The sequence below is a fragment of the Corvus moneduloides genome, chromosome 18 (genome assembly GCF_009650955.1).
Source record: "Corvus moneduloides isolate bCorMon1 chromosome 18, bCorMon1.pri, whole genome shotgun sequence".
Taxonomy (NCBI): Eukaryota; Metazoa; Chordata; class Aves; order Passeriformes; family Corvidae; genus Corvus; species Corvus moneduloides.
The window spans coordinates 14,795,135-14,817,342 of NC_045493.1; the positions used below are offsets into that span (position 1 = coordinate 14,795,135).

Here is a 22,208-nt window from a genome sequence, read left to right on the forward strand (position 1 = left end):
GCTCCAGCAGTGAAATCAGATGCTGCATTGAAAAACCCTGATGGGATTCTCTTGAAAAATGACAGTGATAATGAATAAAGGATAAGGGACTTCTCACCTACACCTGCAGCATATTAATAAAATGTGGGTCAGCTCAGAGACGCAGGACTTTTTATAAGAAGTAAAATAGGTATTGATACTGTTTCTGCCTTAATGTAATGTTTCTGGAGTCAGATGTTGGGAGGAATATTAATAATATTTGGTTTTTTAGACAGGGCTTTCTATACACCATCCTTGTACAAGGGAGATGTGATTTATTATCCTCATTCTACAGCTGGAAAAAAAAGGAAAGGAAAACAGCTCACGTGGTGAGCAGGCCTTGAGGAGGAAAGAGCAGATAGTGTCCCCAAATGTGACTCTGTGCCTTAGGCACCATGATTTTGGAGAAAGGTCATAATTCCTGGACTAAACATGGTGTGATTTACACGTATAATGACTTACTCAGTAGAAATTAAAGCAGCAAAGGGTTTACCTAAATCCCGAGGAATGCTATGAAAGATGAAGACAGATAGTTAATGAATATCTGGAATCCAGGTGGCCTTTTTCTCTGTACTGTGGAGGATTACATCCAGACACAGTCTCTTCTATAAATTAAAAATTGCCTAAAAATTGTCTTTTCTAATCCTGTGCTCATACTTTTTGTACCTCTGTGCTGTCTCCTTTACAAATGTGTTTTCTTTGAAGCTCCACAATCATCTGGTTATAAGTATGTTCAGTCATTTAGATTAGTCAATAAGGTTTTTCTTTCCAAACCAAAGAGTTTAAAGATAGCAAAGGCGAAGCTATGAATGATTTTTGCTCATTTGGCTGTGAAGTGTTTTGCCTGATTCACCCACTCATTCCCACCATCTCTGGAGCTTCCCAAGCACTTCAGAGGAACTGTTACTGAGATTTCTGCTTATTCTCACAAGTCCATTTTTGCACTATCCTAGATTTAATCCTGACTAGTTTCGCCCTGGCCTGAAGGTGGTGCCTTCTTTGGGCTGCCTGTCTCTTGAGGGCATGGGATTTACGTGAATATTTGTGAAAGCAAAAGCTCCCAACCTCAGCAACGAAGTCATTCCTACTCCCCTTTTCTGATCCATGGCATCTCTCAGCACTCAAATCGCTACTCAGGAAGAGCTTGAGTACTGTGACATCCCCTTCTGACACCTGTAATTACCTATTGAAGTGTAGTTAAGTCATTGCTGCCCGTTGGTGACGGGGAGCGGTGCGGTACCAAGTGATGCTGTCACAGCTGTATTACGTGGGAGGGCAAGTGAGGTGATCATAATTGTTGCTTTAGCCTTTAAAAATCTGTCAAACCATGAATATTTCATGAACACTTTGGCTGGTGTGCTGGTGCACAAAAAATAACGTATCTGTTATTACTGGGGTAATACTGGGGTAGAGCTGGTCAGAAGTTATCCATCGGAATTGGCTTTTGTCAATAATTACTCAGTCAACGGTATGTTTACTTGGAAAGTGTGTATATTTTTGTCAAAATTGTCAATGAAAGATTATCTAAATATACTCCTTTAGAAGCCAAGGTGCCTTGCTGCTTCTTTGTCTTTTCATTTCCTGTATCAAATCAATTATATTAGGAATTCTTTTTCAAAGTTGGGTTATACAGGAAACATTGACTTTTCTTTCATTCCAGCTCAGCCCAAAAATGAAAAAAATTCTGAAGGCCTCACTGAGGTGCTGATGCACAGGCACCTGCAGAGCCAGTTTGGGTGATTCTTGGAGATCTCTCATGCTACTGACCCATCCTCTTGTTTGCCCTCTTTATTTCAGAGTTCGCACCTTCCCAAAAGAGTCCCACCTGGGCCACGACACTGTCCGAGCCCTGATGTATTATGCCCTGAAGGTCTGGAGTGACATCACCCCGCTGAATTTCCATGAAGTGGCAGGAAACAATGCTGACATCCAGATAGACTTCTCCAAGGCAGATCACCATGATGGCTATCCCTTCGACGGGCCTGGTGGGACAGTGGCACATGCTTTCTTCCCTGGAGACCATCACACAGCAGGGGACACTCATTTTGACGATGACGAATATTGGACCTTCCGATCATCAGGTAGGTCAGGGTGGGAGACCTGCAGCCAAACACAAGGGCTCACAATTTCCCTCTTCTTCTCTGGTGGCTGGAGTGGTTTAGTCTCTGCCACACCTTCACCCCAGGCTTCAGGATCCCATCTTCTTCTTCTGATTCCTCTCTCAGCCTTGCTAGCAAAATCAGCTCAGGCAGTGCTGAGGACACACTTATGCTCCTGGAAGTCTCAATGGCATCTCCATGTTTCTCCTTATCCTGCCAGCAATTGAAGAGCTCCCTGTTGCCCAACCCCAGTCCCCATCTCTTCTGGGATATGGAAGGTTGCGGGTTGGGTATGTGGCTGGTGGAGCTCTTGGATGGGGACTGCATTCTGTGCCTTTGGCATGTTTTGGGTGGCTTCACTGCCACATGCCCAAGTTTCCTATTTTTAAAGTATACTATTAGGGTAAGGGGCTCTGTGTTCTGCTGGGAAGAAGGCCCAGTTTTTTCCTGCCATCTCCTGATTGTTACCTGACATCAGGATGGTTACAAGTTGCAGTTCTATTCTTTTTTATTTTCACCTCATCTAAAGCAGAGTTTTAATAAGCAGAGGGAGTATCAGAAGCAAGTGTTCGTCAGCTGCAAAATCATCTGTGGGGATCAGGTCCCCAGCCTTCGTGTCAGGCATGTTTTGACAGAATGTCCTCTCTGCAGCCACCAGCTGCTAATTTACTTGTCATGCCACCTCCTCTGCCAGTCTCCTAGTGGGATCCTGCTGCCACAGCCTAACAACTTTGGTTAAACCTAATTGTCTTCTCTGAAACAAGCTAATACCTTCTTCCTGCCCACTGGTTGACCTCTGTCCATCCCCCTGGGTGTTTGTGGGCAGGAGTGTTCACCAGGGGTGCTGGAGGAGGTCTTGAGGTAAAAGTTAAAGGTCTGGACAGGCTGATCCTTCAGGATTACACCTGCTCCTTGCTTCATGCTGCTGTGCAGCCCCAACTGATGGCTCTTATCAGGAAGGGAAAAAAAAGCAGCAGTTTTGATCTGCAGATGTACAGGGCAGAGGCAAGTGCTGCAGTCAGCAGCTTGCCACAGCGGATGTGTTAGTGATGGAGTCAGTTTTGCAGCTGGTGGTTAGGAACGCTCATTGTGAAACAAACTCATGTGAAGGAGCGAGCTCAGAGCCAGCATTCCTGCAGGGAGTGTCCCTCCAAGCACCACCAAGGGATGAGGGATGAGCCTGACAGCGAAAAGCTGCCCTCTATTTTGAAGATCTTTGAGCTATCCGAGCTTCATCTTTTATTTATTTTGTTCTCCCTACTGATTCAAAAACAACTACTTGGTAGGTGATATAAAAATATCCCCAAGGTTGTCAGTCCGGCATTAAAATGTCAGAGAGCATATGTCTTGTTCTCTCTTAGTGCCAGGGAAAACAGCATAGGTTATAAAAATCTCAGCTGGTTACAGACACTGCAAGTAACAGTTATGAAGGAAAAGGCAAAACTCAGCAAAAGATATCTCCCTGCTCTAACACCTCAAGCCTGGTGAGGAGCACTAAGGACTGGGCAGGATCAGCCATGGTTAATTTTGTGCAAAAAAGTAGCCATCTTCTTAGTCTCAAGCCATTCTCAGGGAATGTGACAATCCCCTGAGCTCCACAGGGACCTTTCCAACCTCACTGCTTTTTTATTACAATATTGACATCATGATCTTTGTAAGAACCACACTTATAATCATTGCCACCCTCTGGTACTGCTCTGCAGGACATTGCTGAGCAGAGAGGGGCAGAAATTATACGGATGTGTGGCCCAGCCTGTCGGGAGCTGGGTGGTGGGAATGCACCAAGCAGGCTCAGTCCCATACAGCTCCTGGGAGCAGCTCCTCCTTGGTTTTGGTAGCAGTGATGTATGTTTGGAAATGAGCATTAACCCCTTTCATGAGTGTCTCAGGCTCTGGAGAGGATAAGATGGGTCTATATGTGGGTGTGGTGTGAGGCACTGGGAGCTGGATTGCAAATAAGGAAATTTGGGGAAAGAGAATATAGCAGAGATAGCCCAGACTGAAGGAAAAAAGTCATCAAAGGAGGTATTGATGTTCAACAATGTCTCCCTAATGCCCATTGTGGCGTGTGACGATCAAACTGTTTGCCCAAGGGAGCAGCCACAAGAGCTGCAGCCCTGCCAGCACAAGGTGTGTAACAGGAGAAGATGATAAATCCTCTAAAAACAAGCTGGACATGGTCACCTACCCACGTCACGGCAGCAGTGAGAAGAGCAGGTCGGTGGCTGATGACCAGATGAGCATTCCTGCATTTGTGTGCATACAGGAAGGCCAAGGGATGGATTTGGCCAGAGCAGCAGCGTGCGAGGCCAGGAAGGGAAAGCCCCGCAGAGGGCCGTGGGCAGGCGGGCACTGCCGGCACTCCCCGGCTTATTGTCGCAGGATGTGATGAGCTTCTGGCTGGTGGCTGCAGAAATCCGGTATTCTGGGCAACGTAAAGGCTGTGTCAGCAGCTGCAGCAGACATGAGATGCAGAGAGTGACTGCTCTGGCCCAGCTTCTGCAGTGCCTGTCAGCAGATGGTTGTGATGTGGTTGCTGTCTCAGCCCTTTGTCCAGCTTTTTCTCAGGTGCCAACAGTGATCTGGAAATAAAAAGGGTGATACCCAGGCTGGCGTAGGCTGATGTCTGGCTTGCGTTCCATTTTCATATGCTACACTTCAGTCTCCGACTGGAAAAAAATGCCTTTTTCAAACTTTACCTATTCCTAAGCTCTTCTTTCCAGTTTATCCAACATAAACCTACACTTCCACTTACAACCCTTGCAGCCCACCCAAATCCCCCAATTACTATCAGCACTTAGTGACTTTTATTTCAATTTTGTCCTTATCTCCAGACACTCATGGAATGGACCTATTTGCTGTAGCTGTCCATGAGTTTGGCCATGCCATTGGCTTGACCCACATCTCTGCCATAGAGTCTATCATGAGACCCTACTACCAAGGTCCAGTGGGGGATCCTCTGAAGTACGACCTGCCTTACGAGGACAAAGTCCGGATCTGGCAACTCTATGGTAAGTCTGTGTCCCTCACGTGGCTATAGCCTGTTCCTGTCATGGCAGGACACACTGGAATAGCTGTTTTCTGGGGTGAGTGGAGTTGGTGGGGAGGATGGTGTACCCCATTACTGCTTCTTTTCTACACAGGAGTCAGGGAATCTGTGTCCCCCACAGCCAAGCCTGAAGTAAGTGAAACAGATGACCATCCAATCCTGCCAGAGCTGCCAGAGAACCGCTCCACTGTCCAGTAAGTCAAATTCCTTCCTCTCCCGCAAAGGATGTGCAGTAGTGAAGCTCTGCTTCATCAGTATCTCTTGCCTGTTCACTCTGGCTTTGGTATTTCTCTCTGGACCTCTGGATATTTCGCTGACTCACACGTTTTACTCGTATTAGTGGAAATTTGTCACCATCACCCTTAGATAAATTCATCCTTGCCTCAATTTTAATCAAACTTCCTCAGCAATATCCTGAATTGCACAAGCATAAGTTACCGAAATCATTCCACACTGAGCAACTCCCTAATGTACCCGAGGGAGTGAATATTGGAACAAGTGGACTGATAGCACAACTCCAACGCAGGTTAGCATTGGCAAAGGGCTGCTTACCCCGAGTGTCATCAAGCAACCAGCATGGTCTCATTAAGGAAAGTGCTGGATATCGCCCATTAATAAATGTTGACCAGGACAGCAGGACAGTTAAGAGAAGAAGAGACACTGAACAAAAAGGCAGGAGGTTATGGTCACACACATTTTTGCCAGACACCAAGAGCGCCCCAAGTGAGAGCGGCAGAGATGGAGCAGGTCACCTTCACCTCGTGCTCCTTTTGTTTGAACATGCTGAATGCCATTAGTTATGTTTCTCTGTGCGTAGCTTCTAATGGCTCTTGTCCACCAGGGTCCTTATGGCCACGTTTGGACCTAGAAATATGAGAGCCTTTCTCCCTGCTGTTGTGGGAGGCCACCGTCTCACACCAGCAGCAGGAGCAGCAGGAAACTTGCTCATGCCAACCCCTTGTTCTTGCCTTGTCTGCTGGGAGGGTGGATGGGGTTTGCCTCCACATCTGTCATTTTGTGGCCAAAGAGGGCTGTGAAACTGGTGCTGGCAGCCCAGCACAATTTTTCTATCAGCAGGATAGATTTATGCTTCCCTATCACCCACAGCTGCTTTTCGGTGCATGTTCCCATCATCCTCTCCTTGTTCCTCCATCAGTCATCATTTCTTATGTGGGCTTTGTGGCTCTCTCAGTCCTTCATACTCTGTGCCTTCCCCACCCACCTTGTTAAAGCAGCTTAGTATCTCAGCTGCCACTTGCCAGGTGGCTTTCACTAGGTATCTTTCACCAGGTTATCACATGGCTCCTTCGGGTCCCTCTGTTTAGGCTCAGCTGCTTTCTGCTTTGCAGCTCTGTCACCTCTCACTGGCATTTTGGAGCTCAGCCCTGGAGCAGCAGCATCCCAAGCTGCTGGAGCAAGAAGCTGCTTGGCTGTTTTCCACATCCTGCTGCCCTGGGGCAGCTGGCCAAGCCACGCTGTGCAACTGGGAGTGGGAAGCCAGCTCAGCCCTCACCAGCTACACGAGCTGGTGGATGTAGAGTGTGTCCTCACTTGACTCTCAGCAATGGCGTCTGGTGGCCCAGGGTTGTCAGCTCAAGCTGTCTTCAGGCTGAGGGTTGCCTGAGCTCACCTTGGAAATCCCCATGCACGTGGCTGGGCTTGAGCATGAGGAGTGACAGATGGGCACAGCCCGTAGTCTCCAGGAGCAGAGGTGATTCAGTCCGTGGGATAGGAGGCATCGGGGAGACATAGCCCCTCACTGCCTGCCTGGGCCCTGCTCACCTGGGCATCTCTCCACAGGCTCAGGCGGGATGTGCCCAACAGGTGCAACACGCACTTCGATGCAGTGGCCCAGATCCGGGGAGAGGCTTTCTTCTTCAAAGGTGAGCACAGGGGTCTGTGTCACCCTGCGGTGGCTTTGCTGTGCTGGCACGGAGGCAGCGCAGCGTGGGACGGGCTAGGGTGGGTGGTGAGGATGAGCTGGCTGGGGTTTGTGGGCTGCTCCCACAGACCCAAGGAGGCCATCTCACATACTTGAGTGTGTGGCTGCACTGGTGACGATCCAGCACAGGAGTTTTACTCTGATCTGTCACACTGGACTGCCCAGGTGAAGAACTAAAATCTGATGTTTGTGCTATCAGAGTCCAAAATTGAGGTTGAACCAAGGATGAGCAGAGCAGCAACAGCACTCCACCGCTTTTTTTCCTGTATACTTCCAGCCTTCCTTTCCTCCCCCACTTCACCCTCCCTAATGTTGCTCACCATGCGTCTCTCAAAGACAGTATGTACGCAACTGAGGACCATCTGGTTTCATGCCAGCAAAACCCTTGCTGGCAGCGCGTTTCCCGGGGTGCCCAGCTGTTGACGAGGATCCCATCGGGTGCCTTCTCAGCTGCGCAGAGCCTGTGTAGGCTGGACTCTCTGGGCTTTGCTTTCTCATCTATCCAAGATGTAAAAATGCCCGTGGGTGTTTCTTTGCATCCCTGGTCACCATTTGGCCACCCCAAAGCCATCCACCAGGGAAGCAGAAGCGTTTGCCCCGGGGAATGAGCGGCAGTGTCCAGGCATCTGGGTATCACAGTGTGAGCCTTGCGTCACAGGCAAGAACAGCAAAAGGGCTCCAGAGAATTTGGTGTTGCCCGTGCCCTGAGAGAAGCATAATATCGAGGCAGTTCCCACAACAATTATTTGTTCAGATGCCATCTCCAAAAAAGCCACAGTGAAGAAGGGAAAACTCAGAGACACAAACTGGTGTCAGAATAAATGGCTGTCTGTCCCTCGGAGGGGAAAAAAGTGATGAAGTAAAGAGAAATCCATCTCAGTGTCTATTTTTGGATATATTATTGCAGTCCAAAAAGCAAATGTGCAGAGCACAGGGTCAGTGGATGCCAGCTGCATGTCTGCCTCCAGACCTCAGCCACCTTCCTTGCAGCCCCCCATTGCTGCCCCCGAACCATCCTACACACCAAGGAATGGGGATGTCACCTCTGGTGGCAGGATTTAAATGATCTCTGGTGCCGAGCTCTGTCCCTCGATAGGCATTTTGTTCTGAGCTGCTCCAGCTGGTTCCCTAGATGGGAAAGAAGCCTCTTCCACTGCAAAGGCACTGGGACTGGAGCTCCCCGGAGCTCACAGGTTTGTTGTTTTTGAAGGCAGTGTTGGGTTTTCTTGCACTTTGAAATCACTGCTCGCTTTGATGTAGGTGCCTCACTACGGACTCCTGAAGTTTTAAACGCCTTTGGCCTGCGTCGTGCGTGTCTCCATGGTGGGTGCAGCGGTCTTGCCAGAGGCAGCCAAAAGTCTGGACAGTGTCAGACACAGCTGGGATCAAAATTACCTGGAATTAAAGAAAGCAATTGCCTCAGCCCATCAACCACATCTTAGTGCAGCAGGACCTCACACTTGTCTTTCATCGTGTTTCAGTTTGCCAGCTCAGAGGAGGGTTTAAATTGAGCTTTTAAACAAACATGGAGTTGGGATTTTGTTTTTTAAATTATTTCTGCGTGCTAATTGCAGAAATTCCCCTGTGGATCTGGCTTTGGCTGATGATCATCCAGCAACAGCAGCACTTTGGTGAGCAGGCTGGGCCATGGCAAATCGTGAGCCCAGGCAGACTGGGGCCATTACGTTCAGAATTCCTTGTTACTTAAGTGCTTTATATTCTTTCTTTTTCCTGGTAGCTTATAAAAACCCAACCAAAGTAACCAACAGCTCAGGCTATTCCTGAGTTTGGGGGTAGATTTAAGGCTTCCCTGCTGCAGCTGCTCACCAGCTGAGCCCATTGCTTGCAAAGGGATGAAATGTCAAAAGTACTGAGGCTTCCCTTTGCGTCTCCGCTGAGCCCAGGGCACTTCAAAGTTCAGATACTGATCTGCTAAAGAAGGAATTAAGTTGAGCTGTATTTCTTGCTAAAAAAGTGAAAATCTGACCTCGTCTAGTGCCTCGTTAATTACAGATGCAGAGATCATCTTTATTTAATTACATATGTTTCCATTGATGTAAAACGGCCACCAAATTTGAATCCTTGGGTTTTTTTACATTCTTTAAAAGAATCTGTAATTATGGCAATTCCTTCCATATTGGAATGTATTATTCATTTATGTTTCAGTAAGACAGAGCAAATACGCAAACTGGAGCAGAAGAACAAGACTATGATATAAATCCTTATAATTAGAATAAAACTCCCTCTCTGCAGATGTTAAAGCGTTAGAGTTTTGCCTCCTGCACTATTAGGCTAAGATCCAATGTCCATAAAATTTTAAAAGCTGGTGTCACAATCTGCCAGCTCTCAAGAAAGAGCTGAGCATGTGGGGAATAAAAATCTGAAGATGCACCTTTGGTTTCTGTTGCTTATCTCCCCTCAGAAATCCATGCAAGACCAGATGCAAATAATGTGCAATAATTTCTAACCGGCAATAACAAATGTAAGACAAAGTTGAGAGTTGCCTCTTAAACATCTTGCTCTGGCTCACGTCACTGCGTGGAGCTCTCTGGAGAAAACACAGCACAAAATGTACTGCAAAAGGCTGAGAATCCCAGAGCTGGTGCAGAGTTGGGTTTGGAGTTGCCCCTGAAAACCATTAAGACTCCTCAGGAAATCCCATAAAAGTGTCTTTTAGCAGGAAAAAGTTTGGCATCCTTCCCAAAAAGGATAAATCTGTTTCCTTTCCTATTATCCAAAATATTTCAGAAATCCCCAAAATACTCTTTCCTAGCTGAGCCAGTGCTGCTGCAGGTGTTAAAGTGCATTTGCTGGCACCACCAGTACATGCATCCTGGACACTCCGCAAGACTGCGGTCCCTGGTTTTAGTATCCTGCACCTCTAGATGGTACCAAAGTCCTTAATTCGGCCTCCTTCCCCTCCTCAACCCTTCCAGATTTTTTCAGATGGTTTTCTCCTCCTCTATTTTCTTACTCCCTTTCTTCATTACAAAAAAACCCCTCTGGTATCTTTGTGTTTCATTGTAACATCCTAGACATTTCCAAACATGAAAGCAGCTGGACATCCTGTGTGCAGGAAGCCGTGGCTGCTCCAGGAGAGGAGGAACAGGGATGTTTTTTTGGATGCTCTTGCTTAAGGCTGTTGGTGCCTGGTCCCACCAGTTCGCAGGAGGTCCTGCGCAGAGAGGGAGGGAGGAGATGAAAGGCTCCTCTCTCCTGCCCTGCCTCAGCGATGCAGCCTCACACTGTGGCCAGGAGTATAACAACTCCAGCGCAACATCCAGAGGATTATTTTAATAAAAAAAAAAAGGGAGGGATTTCTTCTAAAAACTGCCGGAAATAAAAAAGCAGTCACAGCTGCTGCTGGAAAGCAGGATGGTTCTAAATCATGGCTCCCACCTCACATGCTTTGCTTCCTGATGCTGCCGTCCACCTGGCGCTCACCCCCCAGCGAAGGTGGGTTGAGTGTGGTTCAGTAATGTCCAGTCTGTCCCTCCAGGCAAGTACTTCTGGAGACTGACTCGCAATAAGCACTTGGTCTCCCTCCAGCCGGCTCAGATCCACCGTTTCTGGCGGGGCTTGCCGCTCAACCTGGACAGCCTGGATGCAGTCTACGAGAGAACCAGTGACCACAAGATTGTCTTCTTCAAAGGTGAGAGCAAACATGGTGCTGGAGGTGTAGAATGTGGTGCCAGGCAGGAGACACCAGTGCCAGATGTTAAGCATCTCAAGGGCAGGTCTGAGACCTGTTGTCCACGAGCAGGGCCAGGAGAAACGAGTTGGCAGGGAGGGCAAGCAAAGGGTAGCGGTCATGTTCCCCAGAAAATGTGGGAAATGTCATTCAAGATAAAGTTCAGCCAAATGTAACTAAAATCTGAGCTTTTCAAGAATGAAACACAAGCAGGAACCCCCCCTTCACAGGTGTTTTGTTCCTCCTTTGACCTTTTCTCTTTTTACTATTTGTTGCTGAGAAAAGAAGAAGACAGAGGATAAAAAACAGGATAAAAATGAAACTGAAGGACTTGGGTTTTAATAATTATATTTCTGTTACTATATTTTTTCTTAAAATAAGTGGTATAGTTCTCTCTTTTTATTTAAAAAAACCTGCAAGTTTGGGGGTTTTTTTCCAGAAGAGCTGGAGGAACAGTTTAGCTCTTGGTTTCTGTACAAATATCCGAGTCCCCCACAGACCATCCACCCATGCTGGTTAGATGCTACCCGTGCACTCAATGTCACTCAAGATCCTGGCAGGCACCGACTCTTGTTTCACCAAGGTTATGCACTTGAAGTGCTAAACACATCCCAGCCCTCCATTCCTCCAGTCTGGAAATTGCTTTTTATCTCCCAACCATTCTGCTTGAAATGTGGTGCAATTATTGGTTTCAGAAGGGCTTAACCAAGCACTTCTGGAAGCAACAATTTGGTTTCAGTTCCCCCAGCCAGGCCAGAGAGACGGCTCACGTCTCATGTAAGCCTCTACGCTTGCGGAAGCCTTTCCAAGTACAGCTGAAAGCCCTCCTGGACCGCTGGCACACTGAGCCCTGCAGAGCCACACCAAGCCCTGCATCTCCTCACGGAACAGCGTACGGAAGGCTCTGCCGTGTGTGTGCAGCTGCCTCAGGCAGCCTGCCCTATTCTGCTTTCCCAGAGGGAATGGGGCCAGCTGGAGCGTGCCACCCTTTATGCCTGACACCAGACCCTCCCAGACAGGCCTGTAGATCACAGCGGCCCTTGCTCGCTTCCTTCCTTCCCTCCCTCCCTCCCTTCTCTCCCTGCTGGGGATGAACAGAAAACCAACCGGGAGCTCAGGTCCAGGGGCTCCTCCCAGCTGCTCAGGAGGCTGGAATTCCAGATGTGCCACAGCTGGCATCTTGTCCCTGCCAGACAGAACGCTCTGTGGTCATGCATTCCCTGTGTGTGTTAGCCCTGCCTAGCTCCCAACATAAACTCAGAGTTTTTTATTCCAGCCATAAAATACGTCTCATTCTCTCCCTTCAGCGCTGCTTCATTGATCCCTGGACAGAAACCGAAGAATGCAAATACCTTGCCCTCTAAGGTCCTGCTGCTGATACACGGGCGTGCCTTTAGGGGCCTCTTCAGATATTCTAGAAAACCGAGAGGAAAAAGTCTGATCCCTAAAATAGGCTACGCAATACCTAAAAGGACACTCCAGGTTACCAAACAGAAGTTGTAAAAGAAGAAAACTGTCCCAGTGGTTCGAGATTTATGAAAAAATTGAGACATCTGGGTTCAATTGCTTGTTCTCACACAGACCAGGGCCCAGTCTCGTCATGCTTCATTTTTATTGGGCAAAAACCCCCACATTGACATCCCCCCCCAACACTGGGCCAGGGGGGTGGCGGCTGTGTAAGACTCTTGAAGAGCAGTGAACTTCTCATACGGGATTTTTCCAGTCCCTGTGCATTCTCCTATCCCTTATATCCCACGGTCTCTCAGCCCCTCTGGCTCTAGAAAGTGGCGATTTCTTTTTCAAAGTGGACTACGCTTGGCTTCTCAGGAGCCGAATACCAGGCAGAAAGCACCCGATTTGCCCACAAAAGCTGCCTGTAACTTTGTTTCTTTGGATATCAGGCAGAAATCCAAGGGGCAGAAAACCAAATGCCTCCATCAAATACATAAAAGTGACAACTGTACTGACGGTGTCAGCGTGTTCGTGTCCTGGGACAGTCATGCTTTCAGCGGCAAATGTCCATGGACAGCCTGACACAAGAAAGTAACTATTCAAAGCCAGAGGTTCCCCCACAGGCTGACCCCTTCCTCTTCCCATCCTTAAATGCCCAGAGTTCAGCCCCAAGGCTTTGTCACCACAGTAGGTAACAAAACATTATCTCAGCTCATCTGCGGGGAAATACTGATTTAGGCTGTGAAACAAATGCAATTTTATTCTGTGCTTGTTTCCTTTCCACAGGAGACAGATACTGGGTCTTCAAAGACAACAACGTGGAGGAAGGGTACCCGCGGCCCATTTCGGACTTTGGCCTGCCCCTGGGAGGAATCGACGCCGCTTTCTCTTGGGCTCACAATGACAAGACTTATTTCTTTAAGGACAATCTCTACTGGCGCTACGATGACCATGAGCGGAGGATGGACCCCGGCTATCCTTCGGCGGCCATCCTGTGGAAGGGAATACCCAGCCCTTTAGATGATGCCATGAGGTGGTCAGATGGTAAGTCCATATGGCAGTTTAAAAAGGTACAGCAAAGAAAATTGGTGCTCTATCGAGCTGTAGCCCTGCCTACCAACACAAATGCTGAGCCCCTAATGGGATGGCCATTCCTGGTGTCTGGAAGCTGAAGAGGGAGGTGTGATTCCAGCCAGAGCTCCCCACACTGCTTACTAGAAGACTCTAATTTTAAACAGGCAACAAAAATATCGGGTGGGGGGATAATTATTGCACTTTATTGAAAGAACACAGTTGATGATGTTCTGCAGTGATTTTTTCTTAGTATGGGCTGATTTGGTCCTCGCTGGTTTTGCTGTCATTGGATTTTTAGCTAGATATACGAGGATGCAGACAGAAAATACTTTTAAAGATGTTTTCCCAGAGTTACGACTTATTTTCTGAGGATGAGATTTCTCAGTGGTTTCTTCCCCCTGAAAAGACCACAAAAATTTTGCCACAGGAGATGTTTACAACCAGCTATTCACTCACAACAAAGTGGCACTTCCGGGGTTTATTTACTGGCGACCTAACGGTGTAATAGCAATAATTAAGCCAGGCAGAGGGGAAGGCCACTTCCAGAGACTTTTCAAGCTGAATTTCCAAAGCTACTGAGAGTGACGTGCCCATAGGTAAGAGTACTTAGCGTGGGGCCTGCTTAGAGAATTCACAACCTCCCAGTTCAGAGTGGAAAAGATGCACTTGAGAGTGGAAGGTTACCAGGGCCCTGTCAGGCTCAGGTTATTTTTCTGAGCCCAGGGTCAGCAACACACACCCCAGATCATTAATGCATAGTGGGGTCTCCAGCCTTACCATGCCCTATTGCAAGAAGGAGAGTTGTGTATGGCTTGTCCAGCTGCGGGTTCACAGGGCCTTGACCCTACACACCCACAGTACCAGGAGGTGCATCTGCTCTAGGACTCTGCACGTAACAGGCCGCACCTCACCGTCCACCTCCAACTGCTGGTGGCTCCTGGCTGGTGTGAGAGATCCTGGCCAGCCACACCATTACCCTCTGGAGCATTCCTCCCTGCAGCGAGAGAGGATATTGACAGCAAGCAGTGATATTTCATGTGCCTCCACTCCCCAGGGCTCAGCTGGGGTGGGAATGCCCTTCTGCTGCTCCCAAGTGCTCCTATGCCCTTCCTCTGGGACAGTACCCACGGCCGCTCACCTTGTCTTTGGGTTTTGGTCTCTTTGCAGGTGCAAGTTACTTCTTCAAGGGCAAGGAGTACTGGAAGGTGCTGGACAGCGAGCTGGAGGTGCACCCCGGGTACCCACAGTCCATCGCCAGGGACTGGCTGGTGTGCACTGACATGCAGGCTGACGCCCCCGAGGCAGCCGGGAGCAGCAGGACTGGGGCGCGCTCCAGGCCGGGGCAGCACGACGAGAGCCGCTCGAAGAATGGTTACGAGGTCTGCTCCTGCACCTCGGGCACCCCGTCCCTGTGCCCTCACCCCACACCCAGACTGACAGTCAGCCTCGTGCTGGCTGTGTGGACAGCAACACTGCTCTGTGCAGCGCTATGACAGCTCACCTCACCGGCAGGACGACACCACGGTGCTCCGGGATACAATTCCACGATGGCTAACTGTTCCAAGCAGAAAAAAAAAACCATTCCTAGGAACATGCCAGTGAAGGGTTTGAATTCTCCATGAGAAATGAACAGTGGTTTTGTTTTGGGGTTTTCTTTCTTTTAAATTTTAGTTTAAAGGTCTAATAACAGATTTGAGTTCTGCACCTTCTCATTCCCCCATCCAGTTAAAGGTAAGAGCAGCCTCATGTTGAATTTAGAAACTCTCCATAGAGATATGTTGCTCCGGATGTTTAAACACAGCAAATAAGGGATGGGAGAGCTCCTGGGATGAAGTGGGGACAGAAGAGATGCTGCTGAGACAGCAACAGAAAGGCAGCAGGCAGGAGGTGGTAGTTTTGTGCTGACACAATGTACACATCCCATTGGATGTACTAAGTAGAAGAAACCGTGACTCTGCTAAGATTAACTGCGAGGTGATCATTATTTTACTGTCAAGCCTGCTGTGGTCACTGGTGTCTGGGTAACCTGTACCAGTTTCTATGGGTCAGAAACACCTTTGCCTTTCAGAAGGCACTGCAGCTTGTCTTTGTATACGAGTCATTGGAATTTAGCAATTTCTCTAATAAACCTTGGTCGCCTACATGGAGATCTCTCAGTCCTATGCCAGATCAAGCCTGCCACCCACAGCAAGGTACTGGCTGCTGAGGCTCTCATGAGGAGCAGTGCAGCCAAATGGGATGCAGTTATAACCACTGCCCCAGACTAATCTGTGCCCACAAACTCCTGCTCTTAGAATTCCCGTGTCGGGTCAGCTTATGTTTTGGGAGGGATCAAGATGTATTACACTTGTTTGTGACTCTGCTACACCTGGCTGTGCTGCAGAGGATGGGCTGGAGCAGGAAGGATGATACCTGGTCAGCTCAAACTCCTTCTGATGCCTCTGCCAGGAGTTTGGAGTGGCAGAAGCAAGGTCAAGTGTTGCCTTAGGATATTCCTGTTTGGTTTTTTTCCTCACTATCAATTTTCTGTGATATGATTTGGGCATCTGCAAGTCCTTGAAAATGGTGAGTGAGAACTTGGATGAGATGTCAAAGAAGCCAGGGTCCTCGAGTCTGCTGTTGTCAAGAGGTGTTGCATGGGCAGCAGCCACTGGGACACACTCTTCTTCTCTGCCCTGCTTCTGCAAAGCTCCTGCAGAAACTCAAAAAGCTCCTTTTGCTGCCCTGCCAGGGCCAGCTTCTCAGGCAGACCTGGCAGCAGACGGTGTCACTGCAGTACCCAAGGCTGCTCCCATGGCCCTGGTGCCAGGTGTAACACAAAGCTCTCTGTGGCACAGCAGGAAAGGCAGAAAAAGCGCACAGTTGCATCCCGACAGAAAAAAGGGGTCGCCCTGAGTTTCCCTCTGCTATTTGTGTTTTTAGATAGTCCCAAGCATTCACAGGGTGCAGCTGTTTTCGGGACGATGTGCTACAATGTGATTTTATCGGTCACGAGTCAATTAAACATCCCACTAAACCATTCAATAGCCTTTAAAAACACACAAGCAAAAAAATCTCAGGCACAGCAGCTCCCTCTGCTGAGTAAAGCTGCCTCTGGTGTTCAGAGCAGCTCCCCGTCCTACCTCTGCCAGCCAGGCCAAGCAGAGGCTGCTGAGGCTGTGGGAGATGTGATGTTCCTTTGATTGATTCCCATTGCTTTTTTTCCTCTTCAGTCACGAAGACACGGCTTTTAGTCTGTTAGTCTAATCAGCACATTACAGATTCCTCTCGGAGCTGCAGCCAGGTAGGAGCACAGCATGCAGGGGAAGACACCCTCTCCTTTTTTACCGGTTTGTTTGTTTTGGTTTTTCTTTTTTTTTTTTGTTCTTCCACAAAATAACTATCCAGAAGCTGCACGTGAAGAATCGGAGGAGGTGGGGATGTTTCCATGGCATCTCTATCCCAACCAAGGAGCCTGTCGTGGTGACAAGGACCCGTGGCTCTGCAGCTATGCTGATGAGGTCACCAAAAGGTGTTCAAAAGTTTATTTAGCGGAGGGGCTTATGATTTATAAATAAAGCCTGTGGAAAGGCTTTCAGTGCACCCTTCTCTCTTTTGAATTATTCATTTTGATGATCAGAAATGGAGCAGGAATGCGGCACTGCTGCTGCTGGACAGTCCTCAGGAAGGATGGTTGCTGTCTCCTCCTGGCATGTACTTTGCTCAGTCATTCCCCAGCCACTGGCAAAGCCTCTGTGAAGTTGCCATTAGCTCTGAATGCAGCAACAGGAGGCTCAAGCTCCCCTGGGGTTTAAAGTGCCCACTTCCTACTGCTGGAAAACATACATGTAACATAAAGAGAGCCTCTGCCGGGCTCCCGGGCATCGTCCCATGCCTGGATCCTCCAGCCCCACAGGGAGCCCGTTGGCAACTCTCCTCCCCAGCAACATCCTCAGATGGAAAAGCCACCTCCACCTTCCAGAAGAAATGACCTGAGTATCATGCTGCTACTGCATGTTGCTCGGTTTTGATACTTCCCAACTGCTTAAGATCCCAGAGGAGTTTGTGAGGGTCAAAGTTGGAATACTTGTCTTATGCAATAGGAGGAACGAGGATTTCGGGGGGGTGGGGGGGGGGGGGGGGGCAGCACTGGCAACCTGAACCCTGAGTGCTCTAAAGCTGACCCCTGCCATAAACCCGCGCCCCCCTGACGTGCCTCGGATTTCCCACGGGGGGTACTCAGCAGGCGCGGCGGGGACAGAACCAGCCCCGCCGCTGCCCGCGCGCCTCCCGCCCGCCCCCGGCGCCGCTGACCCCACTACCCGTGTCCCCACACCGGGAAACGCCGCAGAAAATCGCGCTGAAAACGCGGGGTCAGCGTCGGAGTCGGGGGCAAGTTCAGGCAGCCGCAAAGACGCCTCCCTGAAGAGCGCGGTCGCCCCGCGGCCCCGTTTCGGCCCCTATGGAAAAGCATAGGCGCATGACGCCGCCACCTGTGGGGTAGCATCACTTGACTTTCGCTCACCGCCCCGCCCCCCCCTAGGTGCTGGCAGAAGCCAATCCCGGTCACCCTGCCATCTTCAGTGTCGTATACGTGGTTTTTGTTGGGTTTTTTGTTGTTGTTGTTGTTGTTTTTCTTTTCCGCCCTTACTCACTATTTCGTGTGCTGGCAGAAGTCACTTCCGGTACTCCGGAAAGACCACGCGCCTCAGAAAGGCGTCTGTTCGGCTGCTTGAACCCGACGCCGATACCGATCCCGCGCTCTCAGCGCGATTTCCCGGGGCGTTTCCCGGTGTGGGGGCACGGGTGGTGGGGTCAGCGGCGACGGGGGCGGGCAGACGGGCGGCGTCAGACAGCGGTGGGGCCGGCTCTGTCCCGGCCGCGCTGCGCGGCTCCTGCCGAGTACCCCTCGACGCTGTGCGGTGCTGCTGCTGTTGGCTGAACAGGTGCCGCTGATTTGTCTGTGAGGTCATACAGTAGCCGCGATCCCAGTTGTGCGGTGGTGCGTCGGAACTTCTGGGTTAATGTTAAGTCTTGCCATATGATTTTTACGAGGTTAAATACCAGTGAGTCTGTACCAAAAAACATTTTTCAAGAGAAAATCATAGAGGAATGACCTTGGCAGAAAAGCCCCTGTGAAGAAAAGCAGAAGGAAAATACCTGTAAGCAGAAACACTCGCAGGTTTTTTATTTCCACAGCTGCGGCAGGGGAGCGAGGAAGCACCCGGCTTGCTGCTTTCCAGGCAGCTTTTGACCAGTTGTTTCAGTTTCTTGTTCTCCGGAGAGAGACAGAGTTGAACTTTGTTTTTCCTTCCCTGGAATTCCGGATTTTCTCCCTTTTCTACTGGACTGCTTTCAACCTCAGAGCACATCGGGAGGACTTTCCACCGAGCACAGAGGGCCTGGCCCTGAGCCAAGCCCCAGCTCCGAGGAGACCAAAGGGAGGACTCTAACACTTTCCCAGGTTTTTCCTCCACAGCGAAAGATTTTATTATTTAGCATTATTTTCCTTTTCCCGTGTGTTTGGTAAATAAATAGTTTTTATCTCCTTCACTTTCCTGCGAGGTAAGTTTATTTTTTCCCAAACCTGGTGGGGGAGGGATGATTGTGCCTTCTCTCAGAGGATTTATTTCTAAATTTGGCCAAACCGGAACAAATTTGCTGGCTCCTGGTGGCCTATTTCTTTCTTTTCGAGGCAGAATCCCGATTTTGGCCACGGGCACCCAGACGAGGAGACCGGTCCTTTTCCATGGAAAGGAAAGCCCGGCACCCCGGTGTTTCAGGGGGAGACAATGGACCATGTCGGGGAAGGAACGACCGGCAGGACCTTTCTCCACCTCACCCCCCGCTCCAAGGTGCGGCAGCTCCAGGTGCGACCAGCTGCTTTCAGAGGGTTACCCCTGCATACTTGCACAGGGAGCTGCTAGTCCAGAGGGGCTAATGGAGGTGTCCCGAGTGTCCCTGCAGGAACAACAATTGGAGCATCCAGCAGGGGCTAGGGAGCAGTTGGATGCACCCAAGCACCTGAGCAGGCGGGGCAGCTTGTGGAGTGCCAGGGGGAAAATTTCAACTTTCCCCTTTTATCTTGTCAGTCCCTCCCCAGAGCCCCTAGTCCCTCCACAGTACCCCCAGAAAAGAGAGCGGTTATTAGGAAAGAAGGGGTTTAAATTGAGGGGAAAAAGCTTCCTTTTCCATAATGTCTGCAATCAAATTGAGGGGAAATCCCCTTCCCCTGCAATTTTAATGGTATCCTTTGAAGGAAACCCTGCCTTTTTTATGCTGTTAAGGGTATCAGAGAATCCCCACTTTCCATTATTTTCTAATTTAAAGGGAAAGGGAAAACATCAACTGTGCTATTTCATGGGTTTGAATTAAGGGTAACTCCTGCATTTTCATCATTGAAAGCCATACAGTGGGAAAAGGTGTCCATTTAGAGTCCCCTTGGGCTTTTCCTCGAGCATGACAGATGCATTTATGTGTCTTAAAGCATCCAAATGCATCCACCATGCTCACAGAAACGCCACATAACTTTGTCCCTCGCTAACCCAGATGTCTATTGAAACAATGGCCACAGCTTTTGACTCTGGACAAAGCCGCAGATTCGAGGACTCGGGCGTTCTTAGGAGAGGCTGAGTAGCTAAATTGCTGGGATTTGGCCCATATGCCACTAAACTTGTGCATTGACTTTGGTTTTCTTTATCTTAGCTGCCTAAGAGGCTAACCCGGCTATCTTGAGGCCTTCTGAGATGGCCAAGGAGGACTCATTTTGCGTCCAAAGCCGATTCACGTTGCCACTCATCTTAAAGATAAGTCAGGGGCTTTGACTCAGAGATGGGATGATAGCAGGGTAGCCAGGTGGAAATTCCTGGGAGAGATTTAATAATTAGTGTAGGGCTAAGGGATGTCCTCTAAGGGCCTCGTAGGATAGCTAAAGGCAGCGGCCCTACTTTTGATTGCAACCGTAGGGTGTGCAGTGCAGAGCAGTTCCAGCCTGTGTCGTGTTGTCTAGCGTGTTGTGTTGTCTAGCATGTCTTTGGGGTCCCTTGGATCAGCTATCCCTGCCTTTTCCCCTCAAGGACCTTATTGCAAGCATTGTTCATCATCTCTAGATTCTCGAACTTTCGCACTTCTCGCCATGACGCTGATATCATTTGTTTTTTACTGGTGGGCTCGGCCGTGTCTTGGAATCACATCTCAGAAGCCTCGAGTCGGGCGTCTTTTGTGTCCTTGTTCCTGGCTGTAATTTTAGGCTCAGTCAGTCCATCGGTGCTTGGTGGCTGTTTAGGCCACGTGCAAGGTGAATGATGGTGCACATCGCAGAGCTGCTGGTGGCTCCTTCCCCTGCCCGGCTGTCAGTCACCCTGCAGGGTGCTGGAGCAGCGTGCCAGAGGCCACGGATCCTATGGATCCCATGGGTCCCAGGGGCGTGATCAGGAGCCTGAGCCTGCTGGCCACTCCTTGCTCTCTCTTGTCCTGACTTTTCAGCTCTGCAGCGAATCCAGCTCGAGCTTTTCAACCCTTAGAAACCCAGGGAACTTTCATGTCTGCTCTCAGATCTGGGATTTAAATCCAGCCCTTATCAAAGCACCCCGTGACCAGGCAGGCCCTGAATCCCAGCAGGGATCTGATAAAGGGGGACCTGACATCCTAAAGAAACCCTTTGAAATCCTGCTGGGATTGAGTTGTATCCATAATGGAGCCCAGAGCTCTCTGCCAGGGAGAGATGAAGCTGCTCCTTTGCTTTATCATCCTCAGGCCCTTCCCAGCTTTGAGGGAAATTCACTCCCTCTTCAAGCCCCAAAATCATGGAAAAGTTCCTTTGTATCCTTCTCTCCACAGCCCCTACGTGGATTAATCAACTTTTCCAAGCTGTTTAATGGTTTGACAGAAGAACTGCCTGGAGAACAGCTGAATTCCCACGGCAAAATTCCTGACTGAGGGAAACGACCTTGGGTTCCTCCCCTTCCCGTAAAGCCTGGGAAAATCACAGCTCCAAAGGAGCTGCTCCCCTCGCCCCCGGATTCAAAGAGAAATGGAGAAACACTCGAGGAAGTTTTGAGATAAAACACTGCAGAGAAAATTGAAATGAGCCCTTCGGCCCTTCTTTTGTGTGGTATTTAGGATGCAAGGGAAAGAAGGGCTGGGTAATCCCTGGGATTAGGGAACAGCACGGTTGAGGTCCCAGATTTCGAGGCCAGGTAATGGCTGGAACAAAACATTAATATGGACTTTGTCTTTAAAAGCAAAAGCTTTGAAAATTAGGAATAGAACAGAAACTCTCATTAATTCAGGACTGTACAGAGCCTAAAGCCTCCTTAGGTTTTCAGCTCAAAGCAACTTTCTTTTTCATGGGGCCATAAACAGATTTTTTCTGGCTTTTTAAAGCTGTTTCCTCTACTAAAATCCATTCAGCTGTCAATCCATCCTCCCTCAGAAGGTGTCAGTGCAATCTACCTGAAATTAAAAAAAAAGCCCAGGGAAGAAGATCTTATCTCCCAGATGGAGAATGGGACAGGAGGAATAATAAAAGTGAAAGTGATTCACCAGGACTGGTGATGAAAAAATCCGTGATGGAATCAAGATTAGGATCTTAATCTGCTCCCTTCTTTCCACCTTGCCCCAGATCTGGGGCAGCTCTTGCTGGGCTGGATCCAGGATCACTGAAAGCAAAGTGCCAAAGGCTTCCAGGAACTTCAAACTCAGCAAAAATCCCCCCAGCTCTGCCTGAAATAGGAATATTGGGTTTAAAATGGGCCTTTTGCTGCAGGGCTGGAATTAGGGAGCCACCTAGCAGGGACTGAAAACACATCTGAGGATCAGCAGAGGAAAAAGCAGCTTTTTCCTGCTGTCTGCAGGTCAGAGCTCTTTAAATGGGGGCTGTTAAATGTCCCTGGCCACAGGAGA

General features: G+C 49.2%; 1 protein-coding gene and 1 long non-coding RNA gene across 2 annotated transcripts in view; one reads left to right on the top strand and one right to left on the bottom strand.

The window, feature by feature from the left end:
* Positions 1-16,907, top strand: part of MMP17 (matrix metallopeptidase 17) — a 61,794-nt gene extending 44,887 nt beyond the window's left edge. Inside the window, exons 4-10 of the mRNA XM_032127967.1 lie at positions 1,816-2,099; positions 4,952-5,128; positions 5,261-5,360; positions 6,967-7,049; positions 10,608-10,760; positions 13,038-13,295; positions 14,493-16,907. Of these exons, the coding sequence (XP_031983858.1) occupies positions 1,816-2,099; positions 4,952-5,128; positions 5,261-5,360; positions 6,967-7,049; positions 10,608-10,760; positions 13,038-13,295; positions 14,493-14,818 (1,381 nt within the window). The 3' untranslated portion in view covers positions 14,819-16,907. The remainder of the gene's footprint in view (positions 1-1,815; positions 2,100-4,951; positions 5,129-5,260; positions 5,361-6,966; positions 7,050-10,607; positions 10,761-13,037; positions 13,296-14,492) is intronic.
* LOC116452993 lies at positions 13,504-14,520 on the bottom strand. The gene is made up of 2 exons (XR_004243646.1): positions 14,103-14,520; positions 13,504-13,723 (listed from the first exon to the last, which is right to left on the bottom strand). It is a non-coding gene; the product is annotated as an uncharacterized LOC116452993 (long non-coding RNA).
* Positions 16,908-22,208: the final 5,301 nt, after the last annotated feature.